General features: G+C 48.5%; 2 protein-coding genes across 2 annotated transcripts in view; one reads left to right on the forward strand and one right to left on the reverse strand.

The window, feature by feature from the left end:
* The window catches only part of KIAA1143 (KIAA1143 ortholog), a 259,367-nt gene that overhangs the window by 200,630 nt on the left and 35,442 nt on the right, over positions 1–23,295 (reverse strand). The window lies entirely within an intron of this gene.
* Positions 8,383–16,252, forward strand: CLEC3B (C-type lectin domain family 3 member B). Its single transcript, XM_009514188.2, has 3 exons — positions 8,383–8,679; positions 13,481–13,579; positions 14,915–16,252. The coding sequence occupies exons 1-3, from the start codon at positions 8,574–8,576 to the stop codon at positions 15,313–15,315; spliced, it is 606 nt and encodes a 201-aa protein (XP_009512483.2). The 5' UTR covers positions 8,383–8,573; the 3' UTR covers positions 15,316–16,252.

Genomic DNA, 23,295 nt, shown 5'->3' on the forward strand with positions numbered 1-23,295 from the left:
GTTAATGTAAATGAGGATTGCAAGTCTCAAACCACAGCCATTCTCGCATAGCTTTTGTCTGTTTTATTCTAGATTTGTAGCTGGATACCAGAAGGCTGCCCAGAGTTACTTCCAGGGTGAATTTTGTAACATGATAATAATAGTGTATTTCTACATAGCCTTCCAGCTGAAGGATCTCCAAGCGTTTTGCAAGTTACATCATTTAAGATGCTTCTTGTCACCCCTCCAGATCCTTTTAACCTTAAATTCATTGTTCTGAGACTGAGAGCTGGGATGGGGGAAGGGGGCAGGAGGAGGAAACCTCATTGTGTTTCAAGTGTGTTAACTGACACTTCTGTGGAGGTGCATGTATTTGCATTCCCTCTCCAATTCTTACTAAGGATGGCAAATATTTAGCCCATCTGAGATCGAGGCTATGTGTTCAAAGTACCTAAAAAGCAAACTCTTGCTGCCTGAGCATCTGTCTGCTGCTAGCACAGGGAAACCTGTGGAGCAGCTGTGTATACAAAAATGGCTACCCCAGTCACAAAATACTTGGTACCAAGCACTTCCTGAGAGCGTAAGTGTAAATTAACATGATGCAAGTATCTGCAGTGCCTCCTCTAACCATGCATGTCCTCCCGCCGGGGCTTTTGTAGCTGTGGAAGCAGGCGCAGAAATTAATTGGGAGTCTTTAAGGGGTCCGATTCCTTCCATGCTTGCTACCTCCCATCTGTTGGCATTGAAAAGCAATGGGGTGGAGTGTGGCCCCAGCTCAGTCTGGGGCTGCTTCTACCCCTGAGATATAAATAATGAGCCCCGCCAAAAGTTCTGCATAGCTAATTGGTCTCAGCTGCCCCTGGAGGTTTGCTCCTACCAATTCATATCCCAAATGGATAAACAAAGCTCTGACAGGGGTAAAAGGGCCTACAGCTCTCCCAGCTGATCCAACATCTGCCAAGAAATCTTTGAGACTGTGGTTCTCAGGCATGTTAAGGGCTATGCTGCCCATTTCTATTTTCTTAGCTTTCTTTAACCCCTCCCTTCCATCCCAAACAAAAATAGCAGTTAGATTTTTAATAGAGGCTTCAACTGAGACTTGCTCCTGTTCCCATCTGGGCTGGTGGAAAGTTCCATGTGTTGCTGTGCAGATATTGCCACGTTTTCATTGACTCAAGTCCAGTAGAACTAAGAGGAAACATCTGTGGAGCGGGATAGCTCTCTGTTTGTCCCAGAAATTAATTGCTTCTGCTGGGAGTGTCGAGAGCCTGAAAGCTGTGTACAAGAGATGTGGAGTCTAGCAACTCCTGCTAGGCTTCTATTTGTGTTGCCTAAAATGCACCCGTCCACAATTTTTTATTTTTCCTTCCTCATGTATCCCAGCCTAAAGGTCTGTTTGACAGGACCCTTTGAAGCATTAGAGGGCAAGGCTGTAGGTCAGTGGACCTGGCTGGTTTCCTTCTCGTGTTCCTCCAGATCTACGTTTATGCTCAGTGTGATGTACAGCCGATTTACCAAGCCCAGGAATCCCATCAGCCAACACTTCACAACTACAGTAATGGTTCAACATTGTAATTGTGTAGTTTTGGGAGGAGAGGGGAGCTTGTTCTGCCCTGGGGTGGGAGTTGAGGCAAGGGGGAGGAGAGGGGATAGGCCACTCACAGTTGGGCTTTATGAAAACTTGCCTAAGCACAGTCTGTTGTAAAGACAAGTTAGTGAGAGCCAGAGCTCACTCGTGGCTCCTGTGAGACACGAGTGTGCTAGTCTTTTTGAGGGACGCAGCACCTTGATTTGATGTAGATAATATCTCACAGAGTTTCTGCATTTTCTCTGTAAATAGGAATTAACTGGGACTTACCACCTTTTGCTAGGACTGCCTCCAACTTTTCTTTTGAACTTCAGCAGATGCCACTACCTTCCTCAGCAGAGGGATGTTCTCCAGCCCTCCTGTGGCACTGTTTTACGTTGCCTGTAGTAAGCAGCCATGGGGGTAAGAAGTCAGCATGACTTGGTAAGACCTGAGAGGAGAGTGCTCCAGTCCTTATCCCAGAGCCTTGTTCCCTCCTTTCCTTGAACATGCTTGAGCAAAGTGCAAGAGCAGGCCTGCAACTGGGACCTGAAGCTCTTCAGCTGTCAGCCTCTGTGCTGGTGTTCCTCCCTTTTCCTGTGGCAAAGCCCTGGACTCCCACTCATAGTGCTAGGCCACAGCAGGGCACTTCGGTGCCCATCAGCTGCATTTCTGACTATCCAGTAACAAAGACCTTGTTGTTGTTCCTGCAGAGCAATATTAGGGTCTCGGACATGCTGCTATTGATGACTCCCTCGTGAAGCTTTCAACCTCAATTTCATAGCACTTTAATAGCGGTGTGGTTATCTTACAAGCTCTGTGAACATCTCTGCTATCCTGTTGTCAAGGTTAGGGTGGGATCACCAGCACAGGCACCCCTGAGTTTTCACATCACACCATTTGTAGATCAGATTTAGTCTCTCTGATTTAGACTGAGATGATAATAATTACTTTGGCCCCTTAGCTAATACCTTAGGACTGGAAAAAGGAAATGAAATATCAGCTGCTTTCCAATGTACAGAGGCCCTCCTCCACCCAGCTGGCATGGCAGGGACTGCAGCTGAGCCAGTTGTGCTTGGACATTGGAGGTAGTCGGAGCCACCAGCCTGCAGGGCCTTCCTTCCAGAGGAGCTCTCTTACCACGTGTTCTCACCGTGTTTTGGCAAACAGTAAGTTTTGATATTTCTAGGGATGGAAACCTATGGGTTGAAAAGTCACGATTTAAGTCCTGCTTCTCTCCTTTCCCCCTAGAGAGACCAACTTTAATGTGATGAGGCTTTTCAACGGTATGGATTGCTTTCTTCCTGCTGTCTGATCACACCACCTTTTCTCTAAATTGAAAAAATTAAGAAATTTATAAGGATGATGCTGAAATTCACTTACGATCCAGAATTCAGCATCCGCAGCCATATGAAAGCAAACTAATCGCTCAAAGCGAGAACAACATGCAACAAGATCATAAGCTGGCAGAACCGCTGTCTGCCTGCCAGTCCTAAAATACTGACTTTAATTTCAATGGTGACTTCACTTGAGCTGATGCCAAGACAGTTGGTTTTGTGCAGCCTGCTCAGCAATCCTACACAATTGGGAATTTCTCCAGAGTTTTGGTGTTAGGTTTAGACGCTTGACTACAGTTTTCCTTTGGCTGGTTGGACTTTAGGACGTGGATGACACGCAGAAAAGCAAAGGAGTGAAGGCAGATTTACCCCTAGCCCCCAGGAGCTGCATGCTCCAAGCAGAAGGGAGGGTGAGTCCTTTGGTGTCACTCCTTTTGGAAATAGGAGGATTTTGAGCAGCGGATAGCCCTTGAACTCAAGTTCTCCACATGTGGGTCTGGTTTAAGGCCAGAGGATCTCTCAGCACAGATCCTTCTGTCCTGTGACCCTTGGTGAACATGGGGTAGGGATGTGAGACATGCTTCCCATGGGCTGTGATGAGAAGGCTCCCTATATAGGCTCAGAGCCAATTTCCTGAAGTTGGTGCTGGGGATAACGTTTTGGCAAAGTGCTGACTCCTTGGTTTTCCCCATCATTGTCTTTACGAAAACCACCCTTTCCTGAGCTATTATCGCATTTCTTCTCGATTGGTCGCAAAAACAATGATCCATAGATTTGGCTCTTTCCATTTTAACCTGTTCTGATATTGTTTATGCTGGTGGAAGTCAGGAACGATGCCAACATGAGTTTGGGCAGCGGCTAATTAGTATCAGAGATTTTCTTCTGTTAGCCCCACTTCCTTGCAGCATGTTTTTTGCTGTCCACCACTGTTTCTCTCCTGTTCCTCTTCGAGGTTACTGCGGTGCCACAGAGACGCGGGTCCTCCCCCTGCAGAGTGGACTCGGTGAAGGCAGCAGAGGTATGAAACCCTGCCTGCTGCCCCAGCCCTGCGTCAAGCATAGCTCAACATGTAAAGATGCTTCTGGGTCTCCCCTTTGCGTTCCTGCTGCCAGCACCAGTGGGGGAGGTAGGAGCCTTCCCAGAGGAGGGGAACTGCAGGCAAAGAGCAAGAATTGTTTGGCGTTGTGGTGGTCTGCCTCTGAATTGGTAACTTAGCCTTGAAAAGCCAGGGCTGATAATTGCCTATCTTGATAACAACCATGTGAATACTGTTATCTAGTCCACCCTGCCACTTTCCAGCCATTGTGCAGTGGCGCTGCCTCATTTCTTGGCTTGGCAGTACCTGCTCATTTCCTAGGAGCTCAGTCAAAATAGCCTCTGATCTCGCTGCCCATTTCCTTGCCTAGCTGGGCACGAAATCAGAGGTCCACATCATTGCCAGGAGCATCCAGCTTCCTTTCATGGGCTTATTCCAGCCACTGTTTCGCTAATGGAAAGCCTTCCAAATTCAGCATCGTAGCCTACTTACTGGGTTTCCCAAAGCCACGTAAACTTTTCTGAGTGCTTCCCAGCAGCCCTGGGACAGTTTCCATAAGCAAACGTTCTACTCTCTTCTCATCTCAAACCAGTTTCCTTACAGCTAACAGGAGCTCTACTGTCTGTCTGACCAGGAGACCAGGCTTGAAACAGGGAGTAAAGTGCTTTTACTGGGAAGTAAAATCCATAATGGTACAAATTTAAAAAAAATCATGGACAAAAGCCTGGTTTCTTGGCATAATTACAGCCTTTCTGCTACTCATTAACCCTTCCATGAATCAGCTGTTGCTCTCTTTCCTCTGCTGTCTGCACCCTTGCTCTCCCATGGGCTACACATGCCTAATGAGCCTCCCAGCTGTTGCTCCTCAGCTCTGACATTTGCTTCTTCCCTTTCAGCCCTAAAGGGGAAGGGGTCGTGTGGCCAAAAGCTTGCTGCAGTCTTCCAGCTCTATTAGTTCATCTAATAAAAATGATTACCTCTACCCACCTCCCATGCCTCCTGTACATAAAAAGCATGAATCATTGGGATCTCAAAAGCATATCTACTCAAAGAGCCTACTTACAGAGGACCATTGGTAGACCTGTTATTTAACTGGAACTGCAGCCTTGGGCTTCAGCAGGAGCCCAGGCAGGGGGTGGCCTTGGTACATGCAAGGGTGTTACAGCTTTTAAGTGGCCCTTCCCCATCGCGTCCCTGTTTGGGACCTATTGCAGCAACACTTCAACTTGCTGGGTGGGTTCATGAGCCTTTATGGTGTCAGGGATTAATTTTTTCAGCTTACATGAGGCAGAATTGCAGCAAAGCCCCCTGTGAATAGGTGTTACAGACGGAGACAGGCTTTTTAAGTCTGCTTATTTTCATTTTTCTCTTTTTCAATAAAAATTACAGTGGCATTTAGCACAGGACCTGCTGGCTGGCACAGGGAGAGGCCCCCTTTGTTGCAGATCTTCAGGATGGGGACCTTCACCCTCAGAGAGGGGCTAACCAAAAGCAGCCCTGCCCTTCTCGTTTCAGCTGGGGAGTCAGAGAAATGCAATGCTCCGGCAGGTCTGAGCCACCCAGAAACCTGTGCTTAGTGATTACCATCAGACTCCACACCAGAGCCATCTATTTCATGTGCAGCTGCAAAGGGAGCGTGGCAGGACATGAATCAAAGCAAAGGCAGGCGAGCAAATCTGGAGCCAAGGAAAACTGGGAGGTGCTGAGTTACCATAAGTGTTTTGGATAGGTCAGTGCTACTCAAGTGTCAAGAGAAGGGAGCATATATGCATATGTAGGTATCTGGCATCTCTTTGGCTCCATCCTGTTTTGGGATAGTCCAGGCAGGAGAATGGTAAATCCCCAAAATTTATATTCTCTGTCTTAAATCAGAGTGGGGCTGTGTGTGTGGGAAAGGGGAGTGAAAATCAAACCCATTCTTCCTTGGCTTCAAAAGTTTGGACTGCAAAGGAGCGCTCTATTCAGGTAGCATGTAAGGGTAGGGTTTTCCTTATTCGGCCAAAGTGCGAGGCAGGGTAACACAGTTATAGCCAAACTAAATCAATGGCAGCTCTTTTTCCAGCCACACCCCTTTTTTATCTCAGACCTTTTACACTCCTGTGACTCCAGAAGTTCACATTGTGCTGGGTGGCATCTTGCCTTAATTTTTCAGAAAAGATTTAAGATTAATGGCTGATGTTCGGAGCACTTCGTTCTTCAAAATGCCTGACCATCCTCCCCTCTCTCTACGTGAATTACCTTCACTTCCCAAGGGTTCCTGTTCCTTCTGCAGGAAAGACTGACCCACTTGTGCTGCAGCCACTGAACAACCCAGCACCCAAAAGATGAGGCAGTGGTCTTTGCTTAGGCTGCAGGGCTGCCCTTGGAGCAGCTGGGCTGTGCTGAAGTCAGGATGGATCCCTGCAAGGGGTACTTGTGGGAAAATGGCTTTTTGTGGGACGTGTTCCCCCATCCCAAGCCCAGCTAATCATAATTGTTACAGTTCTGGGATATTTAGAAGCTTGAACATTCTCAAAACTGAGTGAACACCTAAATATCTATTTTTGGTTGCCTAACCACTTGGGTGGCCACAGGGAAGACCCCCGATGTACTCAGCCTCCCTGCAGGGCCATGCGTGTGAAGCATCAACCAGTTTTCAGAGCCGCCGTGCCTCATGAGGCATTTCAGTGCTTTGACAGACCTGGCCATGAGATACTTTGAATTTACCAACCCTGGTCCATGCCAGGATTTTTAAGTGCAAAGAGCACCTGTAGATTTTGACTCTCAAAGGTATGAGTACTGCCAGAGGATGAAGGGAAGCTGTCCAGCGCCAGGTGGATACAATGCACTTGGTATGGAGATGGAGCAGCCTTCCGTTTAGTGGGACAACTGCAGTAGGAAGTCAAACATCTTCCCAGCTTTTTTCATCCATGTTTTTGCCCAGGCCTGCCAAAACATGGTCCCTTTTCAGATCACTTTTTGTTCAAAGGTGTAGAGGCTGAGATCTTTCTCTGCTGCCTGATGGGGTGAGGCAGAGCTGAAACAGCTCCAGCTCCCAGCCAGGGCAATGGAAAGGGTTAAAAAGCAACACGATGAGTAGCCCTCTGCTTTGGTTAAAACCCCTGGAGTTGCTGTTAGGTTTCCTATGCTACAGAACCAAAAGAGGTTTCAGAAAACCAAAAGCATGTGAAGCCACTGCATGTTCTGGTGGTGGGGATGCATTTGCCACCAAAGGAGTCTTGCTTCCCCTGGACAGTGCTGCCTAGGCAGGCGCCTCTGAGGTCCCCATGCGATGCTGCTGCCAGGCATCCCCACAGCACTGACCACCCCAGTCCTTGCAAAATTGCCACAGGGGTATGGGACAGTGTGGCCAACACAGCTGTCCTCACCCTTGAGGATGGGACTTGCTATAAGAGTGATGTACGCTGGAACGGCCCCAGAACCGGCAATTCAGGCCCAAGGCTGGGAGCCACCTCTGCCACAGCCGTCGGTGCAAGGAAGAGGGGGACGAACGTCGGGCCAGCCCCTGCTGCCCTGCAGCCCAAGGCAGATCCCACAGCCGAAGGGGGTGCCACCAAGCCGCCCCGCATGGGCACAGACCGAAGCCTTAACCTGCAATGTAAATTTGGGAGCTGAGCAAGAGCAAAAGCACCGCTACACACACCACAGGGCTGCCGTGCATAGCACACCCCCTTTTGGAGGGGGGAGTCCCAAAAGTAGAGGTCCAAACCTATTGTGCTGGAAGCTACCCCCAAATTGTGGCTCTTTAAGGGCAAACAAGAAATTACTGCCAGGGCAGAGGGGAGGAAGTGGCTGGCTCTCATGGGATGGCTCTGCCTGCAGCGGGCAGGGCTGCCCAGCACCTGCCTCCCATCCCCCCAGGGAGGGTCACCTTCCACAGGGGACTCGATGCAGCGCTGGGAAGAGGTGGCATGAGGCACAGTCTCACCCGTCACAGAGAGGCAATGATGGCAGGACAACCCTGCCAAGGCCACTGTGGAGCTGGTTTTTTGAGGTGTAAGACCTGTCCTCCACTTCAAGGAAGGACTGCTCTAGAAGAAAAAGCCCTCTGTGCCCACTGCGGCCGCGCTTGGGCTGGGGGATTGCAGCAGCCCCTCGCAGTGGGGATAAACCAGAAATTTCCATGCAGGGCCTTGCATCTTGCCACGGTGGGGGCTGAGGTGCTCAGGCCCCCCACATGCTCCACTGCTGCCGGTGCTCACAGCATCCCTCAGAGGCAGCCCCACAAAGGGGCCACCCAGGCAGGCTGGCACCCCCTCTATTCCCTCGGCCACCCAGACTCCGTTTCACACCTCACATCATCATTGCTGTCGCTGACACATGAGATCAAACCCGTGATATTTTACTAAAAGCCATAGGAAATAATTCCACAGCCTTTCCTTCTGTTTAGCTCAGCAGACTTTCAGTAGATTAATTCCTTTTTTTTTTTTTTAAACAAAAACAAGCAGCATGCTAAGAAATGGAAACCTGCTGGGATGTTTTCAGCCTTGGCCCGAGCTGCCTGAGCCCCCCCTGGGCCTGGAGGCTGCCTCTGGCTGGGGCTCAGCGGGCAGCCTTCTGGGACAGCCATTTCTGATTCAAGCCGGTGTTAAGCCAGCTGTCTGAGGACAGAGCGGAGCTGCTCCACCTCCGCCCGGCGTCCGACGGCAGCGGCATGGCGCTCCGGGGAGCCTGCCTGCTCCTCTGCCTTCTCTCCCTCACCCAGGTCTCCACCCAGCAAAATGCCAAAGTCCAGCAAAAAGCAGCAGCTTCCAAGAAAGGTAAGGAGCAGCGGCACCTTCCCAGCAAGGAAACCTGGCAGGGCTTGGGGGTGGGATGAAGTCGCCCTCGTCTTCTGGGCATTTAACAGTGCTTTAATGAAACTTTTTTAAAGCATCTAAAAACTTAATAAAGTCTATGTTCTTCCGCCCTGTCGGAACGATTGCATAGCCCTTCTGTAAAATAGTGAAGAAACTGAAATGTTTTTGGTGGTTTCCTACCTTGAATAACTCTGATGGGTCAGCTTGGTCTGAACTTCAGAGGGGAACGTAGTTTCTGTGTCTCTTAAGGATCACCCCAAATTTTTCCTCTACTAAAATATCCCTTTCTATGACTCCTACCCCCCCTCATTGATTTTTCAGAAGCAAGTAAATGGCAGATGAAAGACTGCTGTTGTAGATATGGAGAAGAGTAGGCAGACAATATATAATCCATTAAATATCAGCATGGATCTTCATTTTAAAACACTTGCCCCGGCTGTATGTCAAGCCGTACATGAGCTCCAGCTACTTAGGCTTACCAGAGGGCAATGCACGCAAAAAGATGCCCAAGTTTTCTTTTCCCTAGTGGTCTTTATTTTTTTTTCCTTCTTTTTTTTTTGCTACTAACCCATCCTTTCTCCCTCTGACTCAATGCACATTAATTATAGAAGGCAGGTAAGGAAGCGGCTTGTGTTGCAGCCCAGCGGCGTGTGAGCCAGCCTGCCTGATGTGTCCAGCTGCAGTTGTGTGGGCTGGGACTGCTTCTGGCGGGCGCTTGGCTGCTTGGGATGAAATGGGGAGCAAGGAAGAACTATCCCAGGAATTCATTTGGCCAGGCTGCTCTCTGCGCTCACCCGGTGGCTATTTTCATCTGGTCCCATCCTTGTGAAATTTTTCCTTTTTCTCTCATTAGATCTTTCCATGAAACCACTGTGTAGCTGCTTGTTCCATGTCTGTGGCCGGTTTCTAGAGCAAAAATACCTTCTTGGGCTGGTATAGGGTACATACGTGCATTGCACTTACTGGATGTTCCAGGAGAGAGAAATCTTATCTTTCTCTCCATGTCACAGGAACGGCTGTTTGTAACCCATTGGTGACAAGCAGGTGAGAGAAGTTGCCTTCTTGACAGGAAAATTGGGTTCTGCTATAAACACATTTTTCAGAAGGGAGGGGGAAATACCTTTTTTCTGCAAATCAAGCCATCTGAAACAGCTGGCAATTTTTCCTGAGAGCTTCAGAGTTTCTTTTCAAAGGAGAGGTCAAGTTTTCTTTGGGGAAAAGAAAAAAAGAATCCAAACTTGGCAGTTTTTGGCCAGTCACATCCAGCCCTGCAGCGGGTCAGCTTTACTGGAAACTTCCAGTATTTCTTGGTTAACTTTTTCTGATTTTTACCAACACCGCGGGGTGGGGAAAGAGGGAGGAAAGCACTAAATATCCCCAGCGAGGCTCTTTGCCCCCAGCCCCTCACCACATCCAAGCCTGCCTGCCCACCCACCGCAGGGGCCAGGGCTCAGCCGCTCCTGTCCTGAGTGAGGGCAGGACGGCCCCATCCCGTCCCCATCCACATCCGAGGCCCCCAGCGCCCCCCTCTCCCAGCTCACCCCCTGCCCTTTGCTGGGGAGGGCCGGGCAGGGTTGAAGCCACTGGAGGGTTGGGGTGTTTGGCTGGATCTATTTTTTTTTAATCTGCACAGCCAAACCACAAATGTTAGAAAAGAAAACGGTGATTCGAGCCAAGCTTTTTCTTTTTTTCTTTTATTTGTTTTTTTTCTTTTGTTTTGGTTTTTCTTTTTTTCTTTTTTTTTTTTTTTTTGTAATTAGTGCTTACATTTGGACCTGCTTCAGAACAAAAATGGTGCTGTTTCAACATGAAAAAGCTAAACCATAGCATTTAGAAAATGCTGAGCTAGCACATTCACTTTGCCTGCTCTTGGGTTTTTTTCCCTTCAAATTGCTCTCCAGTGATTTTCCCAGACACAGCAGTTTAGCAAACTTTCCCTGAACCCTGGTGTCTTGAGGGGCAGATGGGATTTGCCCATCTCAGGCGGCCGTGGGGGCTCTCACTCAGAAGGGTGCTCAGGGGAAGTGGGAGCTGCGGCGGGTGATGACAGCCCTGCCCAGGGAGGGAGTGATGGTACCCCCAGCTCAGGGGTCCAGGCTGGGGACCTGCCAGCCCTGGGGGGGGGCTCCCCTTGGTCCTAGTCACAGTGGAGTGCTTGGGGCTAAGGAGGGAGCATCTTTGTGTAGCTCTCATGTGTTTTTAAGGTAATTGAAGCCAGCCATGTGAGTCTGGATGCTTAAATCAATGGGTTAAATCAGGGGCCGATGTGGGCATCACTCCTGAGGCTGCCCAAAATTCCCAATTAATCTTGAAATCTGGGTGCTGCTCCCAGAAAATGCCTGTGAACATTTACACTGATATAACCTCAGTGTAGGTGTGTTCAGTCCCCTCCTCTGATCTAGGGACAGACTGCAATATGGGACCTGACTTTTCTGGCTGGGACATTCAGGGAAATGCCTGGTGTCAGAAGAAATACCAATGGCCAGGGAGGTTTGATGACAGACATTGAGAACCAGAGCAATGCTCGCCCTGCCGGGGGACAGAAACCTGTTCAGATAGGAACAAACCAGACTGTGCCTGCCCAGGCAAAGCTAAGCAACCCAGGTACAGATCCAAATTTCATATAGGAATAGTTAAATAATCAAAAGGAAGTCCAGACGGATTTGGTTGTTATTCAGCATATAATTAGAACAAATAAAATGGGCAAGAGCTCCCATTTACAGCATTAAGTACATTACTGGCCAGGCTTTCAAGCCAACAGACTCTTGTGATCCACATCCTTCTGTGCGTCTCCTTTTCATCTCGCCTCTGCCTGCGCTTAATCCTGCTGCTCACGGTTAGCCGCTCCAGCTCCCATGGGCACCATTGGAAGCCCCCACGCTGGCTTCGGTTGCAGCAAACCCCAGCTGTAATAGCCTTGATCATGGGCTTCAGGAGGTGAGCCCTGAGGAAATAACAGTGCAGAGACAAAAACCTCTGGCAATAGAATAGAAAACGTTTGGTGATGTAGCTGCGGTACTTGCTTTGTAGCTGAGGTGCAAATTAACCACTCCTGGTTCTCCCTGCGACATCCCAATGAATGCGCTGCTGCAGGCACATCTTGTGGCCCAGGGCTTGGAAACCAGGTGGTGAAAAGGGACAGGGTGCCTAGGTAGTTATAAAGCAGCCGTGTCCACCTTGGGTGATGGGGATCCTCTAGACAGGAACCCACTGCAAACCTGGCTGGAATAACGTAAGGAGCTAATGCCGCAAGACTCCTTAGCAGTGCCCTGCCATGGCCCTTGGATGTTATTTAAACTTAAGGGACATTTGTTCTGCTGCAAGGGAGGCTTGCATGGAAAAAAAAAAAAGCATCGATTAGCTGTTTACCACAAAGTGTTTTCATCAAAGACACCAAAATAATAACTAGTCCCTCAGTGTTAAGTGAACCCATTAAAGTTAATTGAGCAATGAGTAAAGCAGCTTAACGCCCTCCTCCTGATGTGTCTGGCTTCTCCTATTCATGGCACCATGTAATCTCTGGGCTGGTGGTTTTGGTCCTCATCCAAGCTGCTTCCCCACGTACCTGGCTTCGTGCCTCGGCTCCCCATCTCCTTGACCCTCGAGGAGGCCTGTCCTACTGTGTGCATGGGCAAATTGTCTCCTTTCCTTTCACTCCATGAGGACTACCAGATGCTTACAGCAGGCAAGGTAAAGCAATAGTAGAGCTAGTGTAATGAACACAAACACCTCAGTGCCTGATGTCCCACCACCTCCAAGGCACAACAGTTTTTTTGCTCCTAGACAGGAGAAATCCAAGTACCAATGAATAGTTGTTCGGAGCTGTTGCAGAAGCAACACACCTAGCAAGATGTAGGCTTTAGTGGCAGGCTGCAACCAACTCCCCAGCCAAGGAAGCATCTTCTCATGGCAGCTCTGGCCAGTTTTGGGGTACCTGCACTGGGGATGCTGAAGGCAGAGGCAGGGCAGAGGCATCTGTGCTGGCCTGAAGGATGGCATGGTTGGTGTACTGAGGGCTGGGGTTGCTGATGGTGCAGGGGCAGACATAGTGGAGGTACTGCAGCCCATCCAGCCCCTTCCTGCTGAGCATCAGCCTGGTGAGCAAAGTGCTTTCCTGCCAATGCACCCATGTGAGCAGATTAACATGGGAGTGCATGCAGAGAAAAATCATGCGTTAGGGTTTTTAAGGAAAGCCAGGATGTGCAGTGAAGAGAGAGAGACAGGGCATGTTTTTGAAGCGTTAAAAAAACAACAAACCAAACCAAACAATAAATCCTATTCAGCAGCAGCTTTAAGTTCCCCACAAAACACTCAAGTGTGGCAGGACTCCTGCTTAGGATGGGCAGCATCATACAGTGGCCTCCTGCATTTTGGGAGCTTGACCCCAGTGCAGCACCACCCCAGGCTAGTGCCCTACATAGGGGCTCTAGAGATGAGTCTACACCTTGCAACATTCCTGCGTGCATTCCCATCCCCAGTGCTGCAGTAGCAGCCCCAGGGGAGACCACCGCCCCACAAAGACCTACAGGGTGTGAAGCCCCGAAACCCCGACTGGGAAAACCAGGTTCCTGGTAGAACCAGGCTATGAGCAAATGCTCACTCTGATGGATGTGCAAGGGCACAGGCGTTGATTTTGCAGATCCCTTTTGTTTGTCTTTCTCTGATGACGGAAACCCAGGGAGTTTTGATGGTAGGAACAGCTTTGGTTGCCTCGCCAGGGGATGCAGCCAATGTTTATGCCCCTCCCCGGTTTCGCCAACAGATGGTGTGATCCTCAAAATTATTGAAGACCTGAAGGCCATGATTGACAACATCTCTCAAGAAGTTGCTCTACTGAAGGAAAAGCAAGCACTCCAGACAGGTAAAGGACTTGCTAAAGAAGGCATGGCTTTTGCTTTGAGAGAGGAGCTGCTTATAAAGCAGGTACAAGTGCCCCACACACTTCAACAAGAGATGCCCAAGATCCCTGCAACAAGGTGTCTGTCACAGGGAGAGAGATTGGGGGATCAAAGCAAAGTGTGGGCTCACTGCAATTCCTCCAGGCAGATGAAGCTCCTCAAGCAGTCAATGACGTGTTGTGCAGCATATGGCCCCCCTCTTTATGTGATAGCGCTTCCCATTTGTAAAGCTGTGGATATTTCTGTGACACTGAGCCAGATGTTCATTTTCCTTTATGAATCAGAGGGATGGGTAACAGATTATTCTGTACTTCAGTCAAACATAGCTTACTCTTCTGTCTGAACCCCAGTGAAATGGTGACATGGTCTCTTGTACGTACCACGGTATTGCCCAGGGAACCTCATAGAGGTCAGTCCCACCTTGCTTCATTGAACACATACAGAGGACAGCCCTAAAATGTCCATCTTCCAGCCATGCTCCACAGTTATTCTGTGCAAACTCCACTGACACCAATGGGAGAGAGAGTTGCAAAACATGAAAGAGAAATGAGATTAAAATGCAAGTTAAGGAGCATTTTTCTCCTTAAAAGAAAAGGAACAGAAGCAAAATCAAGGCTTTAGTTCCAAGCTCACATTCACTGGTTTGGATATTAATGCGTGTCTCTGATTACTTATTGTTTGGTTACAGTACTACAGCACCCTGCACTTTCAGGGTTTAGAGCTTAAAAAAAATTGCTATTGTTAACAATAAAATCAGAGGCAAGTAGAAATTTCCTCTGAAGACCTCAAGCTATGCAAGCACAACGGTTCTGATCAAAGCTGATTAAAAAAGACATTTTTCTCATCCTTGCATAATTAAGATGATTGAATTGAAATTGCAGACTTTTTTCCAAAAACACTCCAACACCCGGCAGCGCCCACCACAAACCTCACCTCCACCAAACTCATCAGAGAAAGTGTAGCAGCAGCTGGGGAAGAGTGAGGCGAGGGGAAGGGGTAGGAGGACCATGCTCTGCCTCTGTTCTGGCAGCAGCAGAGTGCAGGAGGGTGACAGGGGCACCGTGAGGTCTATTTTTCCTGGAGGTTTGCAGATGGGGACAGCATATCCCCGCAGCCGTGCCCTGCATGGGAGGGAGAGGGCTCCTGGGACTCCCGAGCCGCCAAGAGTCGTTGCACAGCCTAGGAAATGAAGTTGGTAGTTTGGCTGCTGCATTTGCTGCTGCTGTCTCTTCCTGGGCGCTGTTTTAAAACCAACTCCCTTTCTGTCTTTTTGTTCTGTTCATGTGGTAACCACTCAGTTTGCCTGAAAGGCACCAAAATTCACCTAAAATGCTTTCTTGCATTTTTGGAGACGAAGACATACCACGAGGCCAGCGAAAACTGCATCTCACAGGGAGGCACGCTTAGCACCCCCCAGAATGGGGAGGAGAATGATGCCCTCTACGACTACATGCGCAAGAGCATTGGCTCCGAGGTGGAGATCTGGCTGGGCCTCAACGACATGGCGGCAGAGGGCAAGTGGGTTGACATGACGGGCGGCCCCGTCCGCTACAAGAACTGGGAGACTGAAATCACCACCCAGCCCGATGGTGGCAAGCTGGAAAACTGCGCAGCCTTGTCGGGGGCCGCGGTCGGCAAGTGGTTCGACAAGAGGTGCAAAGACCAGCTGCCCTACGTCTGCCAGTTCATGATCGTGTAGCAGCAGGGTCTCCCCCCCGCCCACCCCCTTTGGCAGCAGGATTATAAAGCAATAGGTATGTGTATGTGTACATGTACGTATGCATCCACATGTGCACATGTTCAAGTAGAGTCACACTTTGCAGAGAAAGTTGTCACGGCTCAGTATTGGATTAGAGAGCGTTAGAGCATTTTGTTTGGCCACATCCAGCCCTGTTAGCAGCTGCATCATTCTTACTAAGGCACGATTTATAGGTATATTTTTTTACACAGGGAATTTATTAGGACAGCTCGGTTGTTTCGGCAAAGAACGAGCGCAGCAGTCCAGCCTTGCGAACAGCCACCTTGGCTGCCTGGGACTGTTGCTCTGCCTTGTCCTCTCCCATCTTGCTGAGCTTTGCTGGGACACCAGCAAAGCTAGTTCCCACTTTCTTCTCCTGTTTTGGTTTGCCATAAGCCCTGGTAGTGAGGCACACAGGATTGAGCTACTTCTCCCTCACAGCACCCCGATTCAGGCTCCTGGGGATCGAGGTGCTGTCTCAACGAGCAGAGGGAGTTACCTCTGCTTTGTGTTGAGAGATACAATCGGGCTTACTGGCTGAGTACCAGGTGTTCAATGGGTTGTCCAACTCATCCAACTACGTGCATGAATGAATTAGCAAGTACTAGGCATGGGTTGACTTACTGAGAAAGGGGGCGTCCTTTCCAGAAGCATTCCCCATTTTGTTGGTCCTTTTCTCATCAGTCAGAAGCCAATGTTCCACTGATTTCAGTGGGAGAACTAGACCCATTGCCAGATCTTTTTTAAAAAAAAATCCCGTCAGAAGCTTTATTTATTCTTCAGTATCACAGAGGAAGCAGCAATGACTTACAACATCAAATACATTCTTAGAAACAGAAGATGAAAGTATTAGGTAAATTATAGAAATGTAATGCTATTAGGGAATATGCTGCCATATTCAAGCGTCTCTTGAAAATGAACCCCAGGACAACTCACTTTAGCAGCTTTAGGAATCATCTGACCTATTTTAGTGTTGGAAACCCAGCTGAAATACTCTAGTCTTTGTTGGTCCAGGCACAGTCCTCAGCAAACATAAGTCTGCTGAGTGTTACTAAAGTCATGCCCAGCTGAAGGTCTGACCTCAGTAATTTTTTTTTTTGCTGAGAAATCAGTTAAAGAAAAAACCAATTGAAATAAACAGCAACGATGGGAAAGAAGTGCAGGTCACCCCAACGGCCTAATGAAGCCTTGCTGACACTGATTTTCTGGCTATTGGATGAAAGGTATCAGCAGTTCTTTGCAGCTCAATGCTTGGTAATAACCCCTCCAGTTTGGGCCACATCTCCTGTGCTGCCAGGTTGGGGGTGTCAAGACATGATTCTCTTGGGGAGCCCATGGAAGAGGTATTTCAATTTGCTGCTTTGTTTAAAAACAGCATGATGGTGGGTATTCCAAGACACTGAGTGGGAGAGCCAAGCTGGAGGGATCGAAAGACACACACACACAAATGCAGAGTGCACACTTCCGAGGCTGTCACTATTGCCAAACTCACCGCTGTTCAAATGACTATAAAAATAAAAATATATATATAGCTTGCTGAAGGAATGGAGTTGCATCAGTGTGATTGAAGTGCTTTCTTCTCCTGCATTTCTCTTCAGAGCAGCTCCAGGGACCTGTCAGAGGGTCACAGTTATCAAATGCAGAGGGGAAAAGCAGAAAGCGAGGGCCTCCCTCCCGGGGATATGGTTTATAGGATTTCCACCCTCTGCCCCTTATCATCCCAGTCACATGCCACACGTGGGATACAGGCAGGGAATCCTTTTATAGGCAAATAAGATTTCCTTCTTCCCTTCCTCTTGCTGCTGGGAAATGTCACTCCAAAATACAAGCCAACCCAGAAGAAAAGTTCTTCCCTCACCCCCATTTGGCAACGGTAGCGGTGCCGGGGGAGGTGGCACCTCAGGTCCCAGTGTGGAGCCAGCACTTCCCAGGCTGCCTCCCACCTCCTCCACAGCGAGCAGAGCTGCAGCAGCACTAAGCATCCCTCTCCTTCCCTCACTGAGGTGGTGACGACTTCTCCCTCCTTGTGCTCCTCCTCAGCATCCCGCGAAGGAGAGAAGACCATACACAAAGAAGCCAGTGCTCCACACCAGTCTGTGAGGTTTCAACTGCTGCAGAACTGCATGTGAAATTAGGTCTCTTTTGCACAAGACGACAGCCCTTCGCAGACTCTGGGCCCTGGTCCTGAATGTTTCCAAGACACTCTGCTGTAGGCCACGGTTACACCCTACAAGCCAGCTTGTCTCAGTATAAACTCTCTAGTTCCCTTGGCAGATGATCCCTCCATGTTTTGAAATAAGTGAGTGCAAAGCAGCAAAGCCGGCAGTGTTGCTGGCTTTGATCCTGAGTGGTCATAAACCACAGGGTCTTAAAACACAAATGTGTGGTCAGAGAAATAAACAGAGGGCTTTTATGGGAGCCCAGGAACTGAAGAGGGGCACTGTGGATGCCACGAACCCTGGCGATGCTGAGCTCTGGGGAGGATGCGGTTGCCGTAGCCAAACCATCTCTCTGCATGGAGTGCGAATCTGAAAAACAGCCATGGGGATTGATGCCAAACAGTATTCCCAGGAGGGTCATTAAGCAGTCCATCTGTCAAAAATCTAGACAATACTAAGTTGCCCTCAGCAGATTTCTTGCTTGTATCTGTCTTGCGCTCTATTTTCACATAGCTACACTCCTGCCAACACATAGATGCTTTTCTCTTCTGAAGCTGGAAGGAGTGCAGGGAAGGGGTGGCTTTGCTTCTGCCCTATTTGTTGGACCCAGGATGCCAAAACTGACCCTGCAGCTGCAGGGTTGCATTTATGATATTAATATTTTTCTATATGTTTCTTCTTATGGTATATTATAAACTACAACTTTTCTTTTGAAAAACCAAAGAAAAAGGAATTCTGGAAGAATCCTCATCCTTGCTTACCACAGCACTCTTTTTTTATTTGTTTGTGGCCAGCCCTGCGGTTTGTGCTCACAGTGAATGCCAGGGTGTAGGGGTTGAACAGGGGACGCTGGCTGCCCCCACTCCAGTATGGCCCGATGGGAACTTCCTAGAGCATATGGGGTCCATCTGCTGGGGGCTGGGACAAGCATCACTTTTTTGATCTTCTATCAAATCTTTTTGGCACTCAAGCCAGAGAAGAACATCTGCTGTCCTCAAAGTGTAGTCTCAACCAAAGGCATGCAGCCTAATGGAAAGAAACCTCAACTCTTCCCCAAGAAAAAGAAATGTGGAAGCGATCAATGTATTGTGATGCCTGCAATCTCAAATTAACATCATGTTATTAAAATAGGAGGTGTTGTGTAAGATCTTGTGCTGCTTGATGGCACCACTCAGCTGCCTGTGGCTTTGTAACACAGCAGAGGAAACCTAAAATGTGCATATATTTATGCAAACAAAAGAAGAAAATTTACTGGGTGAGCCCACAGAAAGCACTACGCCATCCATGGCTGACTTCAGTAGAGCTACGCTAAGCTACCCAACCGCTTGCTCTGACTCCAGTTCACCAAGATCCTGAACTACAGGCAAAGGACCAAATGGTTAAAAGTAAAATGGTTAACTGTAAAATAGTTAAAACGTTTCTGAAGTATCCCTCTGAGCTAGGGCCAGAACAGCACACTGCCAACACACGTCAGCGCCCTGGCCAGCAGCCAGATTGCTTTCAGCTTCAGTCAGTAAAAAGGGCAGGTAGGAAAAGGTGGGTAAGAATTTGGGAATCACAAGCCAAAAGCTTGTTTTGAGCCTCGAACATTTTTGTGGGACTTGATCCTTAGCAGTCCTGAGTAAATTCAGATCAAATGAGTTTGGTGACATGGGAAAAGGACCCCAAGCAGAGTAAGGGAGAAAATTCAGTCAGAACAAGCAACCCAACCCCGTGCCTCTGCTCCTTGCGCCTGTCCGCTCAGCCTGGGGGCTACTCAGACCCGAGTCTCTCACCCTGGGGAGAGATGTAGTCTCTCCCCATGATCTTTTGCTAGGAACAGCTCCCAAACACTTCTGCTTCCCCAAGGGGAAGGCACTTCTCACCTCTGCCTCTGGGACGAGACCATCAGTAGGATGCACCTCAAAAGGGAAGGAGCACTTCCACCCCTGCACCACTGAGCCTTGTTATTCCTATAGGCTTTACTGTTTGGTCCTGCTCCAATGTAAGCACTGAACCCCACTTCAGGACCTGACCTCTCAGTCTATCCTTTTGCAAATAATAATTAAAAAAACCTACATTGAAGTTACATTTCTCCAGCTCATAAGCCACCGTAGGCAGGGAAGGAACACAGATCTGTGAGGACCAGCAAGCTAGGATAAGCCAAACAACTGCTGGGAGCATAAATGTAAAGCAGTTGGAGGTCTCTACACTGATGGAGAGCATAAAAATAATCTCTCTGGGGGTAGAAGATAAAGCAGGGAATGAGAGAATATCAGACTACAGTGTACACAGAGAAAAAAATAGTCCTTTATTCCCTAACACCATCCAAAAGTATCTCCAGTTTATATGTACCCAGAGGGGATCCAAAGGTAACAGCTGGGGGCTGTTGCAAATACAACTGAAAACAAAATCACAAACACCTTAGCCATTGCTCACACCCAGCAGCCTCACCTGTCTGTCCTGCTCTGTGCAAACAGGTTGGTGGCTGCCTCACCTCCCTGCAACCTCCTGCACATATGGTCATACTAAAGGCTCAGGTCATCGGTGCTGGTGGTGACCACAAGGCGCCCCACACCTGCAGCCTCGGCGCTCACTAACCAGCTCTGCACTCTCAACATTCAGCCTCAACCCAGGAAGGAGACAAAAAACCCGCACATGTCTCTGCTGCCACGAGGTGAGGCCAACTGCTAATTGTGGAAAATATTTGCTTTCGCTTCAGCCCTGTTAGAAAGCTAACCTTGAGCCCGTTGAAGAGAACAAAACACACAAGCCTCTTCCCAACCGTGCAGGCTGGCAATGAAGAACACATCTCAAGAAGCTATGTTTAGAAAACACTGTTTGGGAAACACATCATCTTATGAAAGAAAATGCAAGAGGGGAAATAAAACCTACACCACCTACTGCTTTGCAGAAATACCCTGAGGCCAGCTTAGTTTCCCACTGCAGTAATAGAATGCTTATTTCTATCACACCCATCAACAGGGATCCCACAAGCAAGGTCTCAGGCATTCAATAATTGTACCCCATTTCTGTGTTTCTCAGGACCAGGGAGGCCACATCTAGGGCACAAGGTCCAGTTTTGGACTTTCCAAATACAGGGTGAGGATACAGACTTGCTGGAGTGAGCATAGTGAAGGGCCACAAAGATGATGAAGGGATTGGGACAGCTGTTGTCCGAGAGCAGGTACTGCTCAGCCTGGAGAAGAGAAGGCTCAGGGGGTCTTATCCACATGTATAAATGCCTGATGGGGATGGGTAGAGAAAACAGAGCCACAGGCACAAACTGAAATACAAGAAAACCTGCTTAAACAGAACAGAAATCTTTTTCCTCTGAATGTGGTCAAACCCTGGCACAGGTTGCCCAGAGAGGCTCTGGAGTCTCCAACGTTGGAGACACTCAAATCCCGACTGGACACAGCTTTGTTCTACAGTATGTCAGAGCAGAAAGCCAAACGCTCAAGCAGGCAGACTTTAAACCACCCATATTTTAGGAAATGTTCCAGAAATAGCACTGGTTATAAACACGGTTAAACAATTGGCTCCATTGAAGAGTGAGGACTCAGAAGGCGCTGTGTGGGTGGGGTGCTATGTACCTACAGCAAGTGACTGGCAGTTTTCTACACAGCCTAGAAACCAAACTTGCTTTGAAAGATGAAGCAGAACAACAATCAGTCCTTTTTATTCCTAAATTAAAATGTATGCACCAAAAAGAGTCGCAAACACAGAAAGTAATTGTAGTGTATCACTGGAAGGTGATGAGCAAACCTGAAGGCATGGTCCTGGGGGAAAAAAAAAACCACCTTACATATAAAATGTGGAAAGCTTGAAAACAAACAAAAATAATCATTACTGAGACTTTTTCCTTCTCTTAAAACATTTGCAGGAATCGTTATGTCAGCATATACAAGAAACCTGTTTTTAAGCCTGCTGGAACTCCACATGGAGGTAGTATCCACAGCCAGATATAAAACCACCTCATGGCTTTTATCAGGTGATTAAAAAGAGAGCAGGCAGTTCTGGCGGCCAAACTGTAGTGAGCAGTGCATGCACCAAAAAGCAAAGATTCAGCCTTTGCTTCTCATCCTAATCAGGGGGCCCGGATGACCCCAGAGGTCCATAGAAAATCGCAGTCTTGGGTCTCAGGAACTGGCTGTATGAGGGGCAAGATAATTTTGTTGCTTCCCTCCTATTTGGGGATTAATGAGAGGTTTCCATAAGCTGCCAGGCCCTCCTGGGACATCTACCACTCCGTTTCTTCCTTTTCCAGTTATTGCACAATGGAGCATGTTGGCCATTGCTGAAATCCCTGGAGCAGATGGGTGGCCCCACGGCACAGGAAAACTGAGAAGCCAACCCACTTCCTTCCTCCGGCCTTAGGGGAGAAGGACACAGAGGTGGCAGCTATCTTGCTTTAGCTCATACAGAGGTCTGAGGCAGAGCCCAAGGTGCCAAGATATTGCCTTACGATCACCCATCTCTCACCTCCCACTGTGGAGCAGCAGTGTCTGCCAGCTGTGGGGCTGAGGACACCACTCCTTTCCTGCTCTCCTTCCCCTTTCCCAATGCCCTGAATCCCCACTCCTTGCAGATTAAAGTTGGTTGTTCCAGGCACAAGGACTTGAAGTAGCATAAAAGCTGTCTATTAAAAAGCCCCACATGTAATCTGACAGTTTCCCAATCTGCACATCAGTTACCCATCCGCGGGAACTGCGGCATGCCAGAGCTTATCTGCACGCGTCATTTTGCAGCAATCCCACTACTTCTTCAGCCACATCCCCACAGCATGGAGCCAGCTGGGATGTTTAGTGCTGAGGGGCTCAAGTGCAGCACTGGCATTTCAGCTAACAGAAGTAACAAGGAATTACACATGCCTGGAGTCTTAAGCCATACTTGGTCTGGGAACACAGTTCACAGTTAAATTCAAGCCTTCCCAGGCAGATAAAACAGGCAGCGACCACAGCAGCCAGTGCCTCTCACCTCCTGCCCGTGTCATGAACAAGTTCCGATCAACCCATTTCCCAGCTGCTCTTAGCAGGGCTGCCAGAAAAATCCAGCTTTGCCATAGGAGAGGGAAAATTTAAACTACCAGGTCATAACATCTATGTTCCAGCCCTTTGCCATGGTCACAGTCCCAGAGATAGATGTCAATGCTTTTTATTCATCAGGAAAGGTGCCCAGGCTGTGTAAGCATTGCTGTGGGGAGCCAGTTTAAAGGCACAGGCTGGGACCAGGCAGGACCAGAGGTGCCCGTGTTAGGGCTGTGATCATGATGCAGAGAGCACCTATTATGGACACCACAGTTATGGGACTTCAGGTTTGAATCCTCCACAACAAAAGACAATGCATGCACACACAAAGTAAGAGATAACAAAGCTGTAAAGCCCCGGTTAAAAAAAAAAAAATAAAATCAGGAAAATGTGAAAATTAAGGTTGCCTGGAAACCTTGACTCAACACCCTTCTTCCATTATATCATCATGCATTAGCTGTACCAGTAATTTCATAGCAGGGTTAGTGTACTTACTACAAGCATAACAGCAGCAGTAACCGCAGCAAATGTTATTATATCAGCAGCTCTGTGGAAAAGGGTGAAATTTAATCACCCAAGCAGAAACACACTCTCTCGCTGTGCAGAGGAGCTCCTACTCCCTCCCTCGCCTTCCCCAGGTGTGACCACTTTCTCACCCAAAACCCAAAGGGTGGGTTAGGGTCCCTAGTTAGAGTGCACTATCGATGTTGACGAAAGAAATCTCATGTTTCTACTGTTGTATCAAGTTATCTAAAGATATTCTGCCAGTTAGG

This window comes from Phalacrocorax carbo, chromosome 2, assembly GCF_963921805.1.
Source record: "Phalacrocorax carbo chromosome 2, bPhaCar2.1, whole genome shotgun sequence".
Lineage (NCBI taxonomy): Eukaryota > Metazoa > Chordata > Aves > Suliformes > Phalacrocoracidae > Phalacrocorax > Phalacrocorax carbo.

Excerpts from the sequence above, each read along its gene's own strand:
- CLEC3B (XM_009514188.2), top strand. The coding sequence starts at position 8,574 with ATGGCGCTCCGGGGAGCCTGCCTGCTCCTCTGCCTTCTCTCCCTCACC. Across the intron at positions 8,680-13,480 it reads AGCAGCAGCTTCCAAGAAAG|ATGGTGTGATCCTCAAAATT; the intron begins GTAAGGAGCAGC and ends TTTCGCCAACAG. Across the intron at positions 13,580-14,914 it reads AAAGCAAGCACTCCAGACAG|TTTGCCTGAAAGGCACCAAA; the intron begins GTAAAGGACTTG and ends GTAACCACTCAG.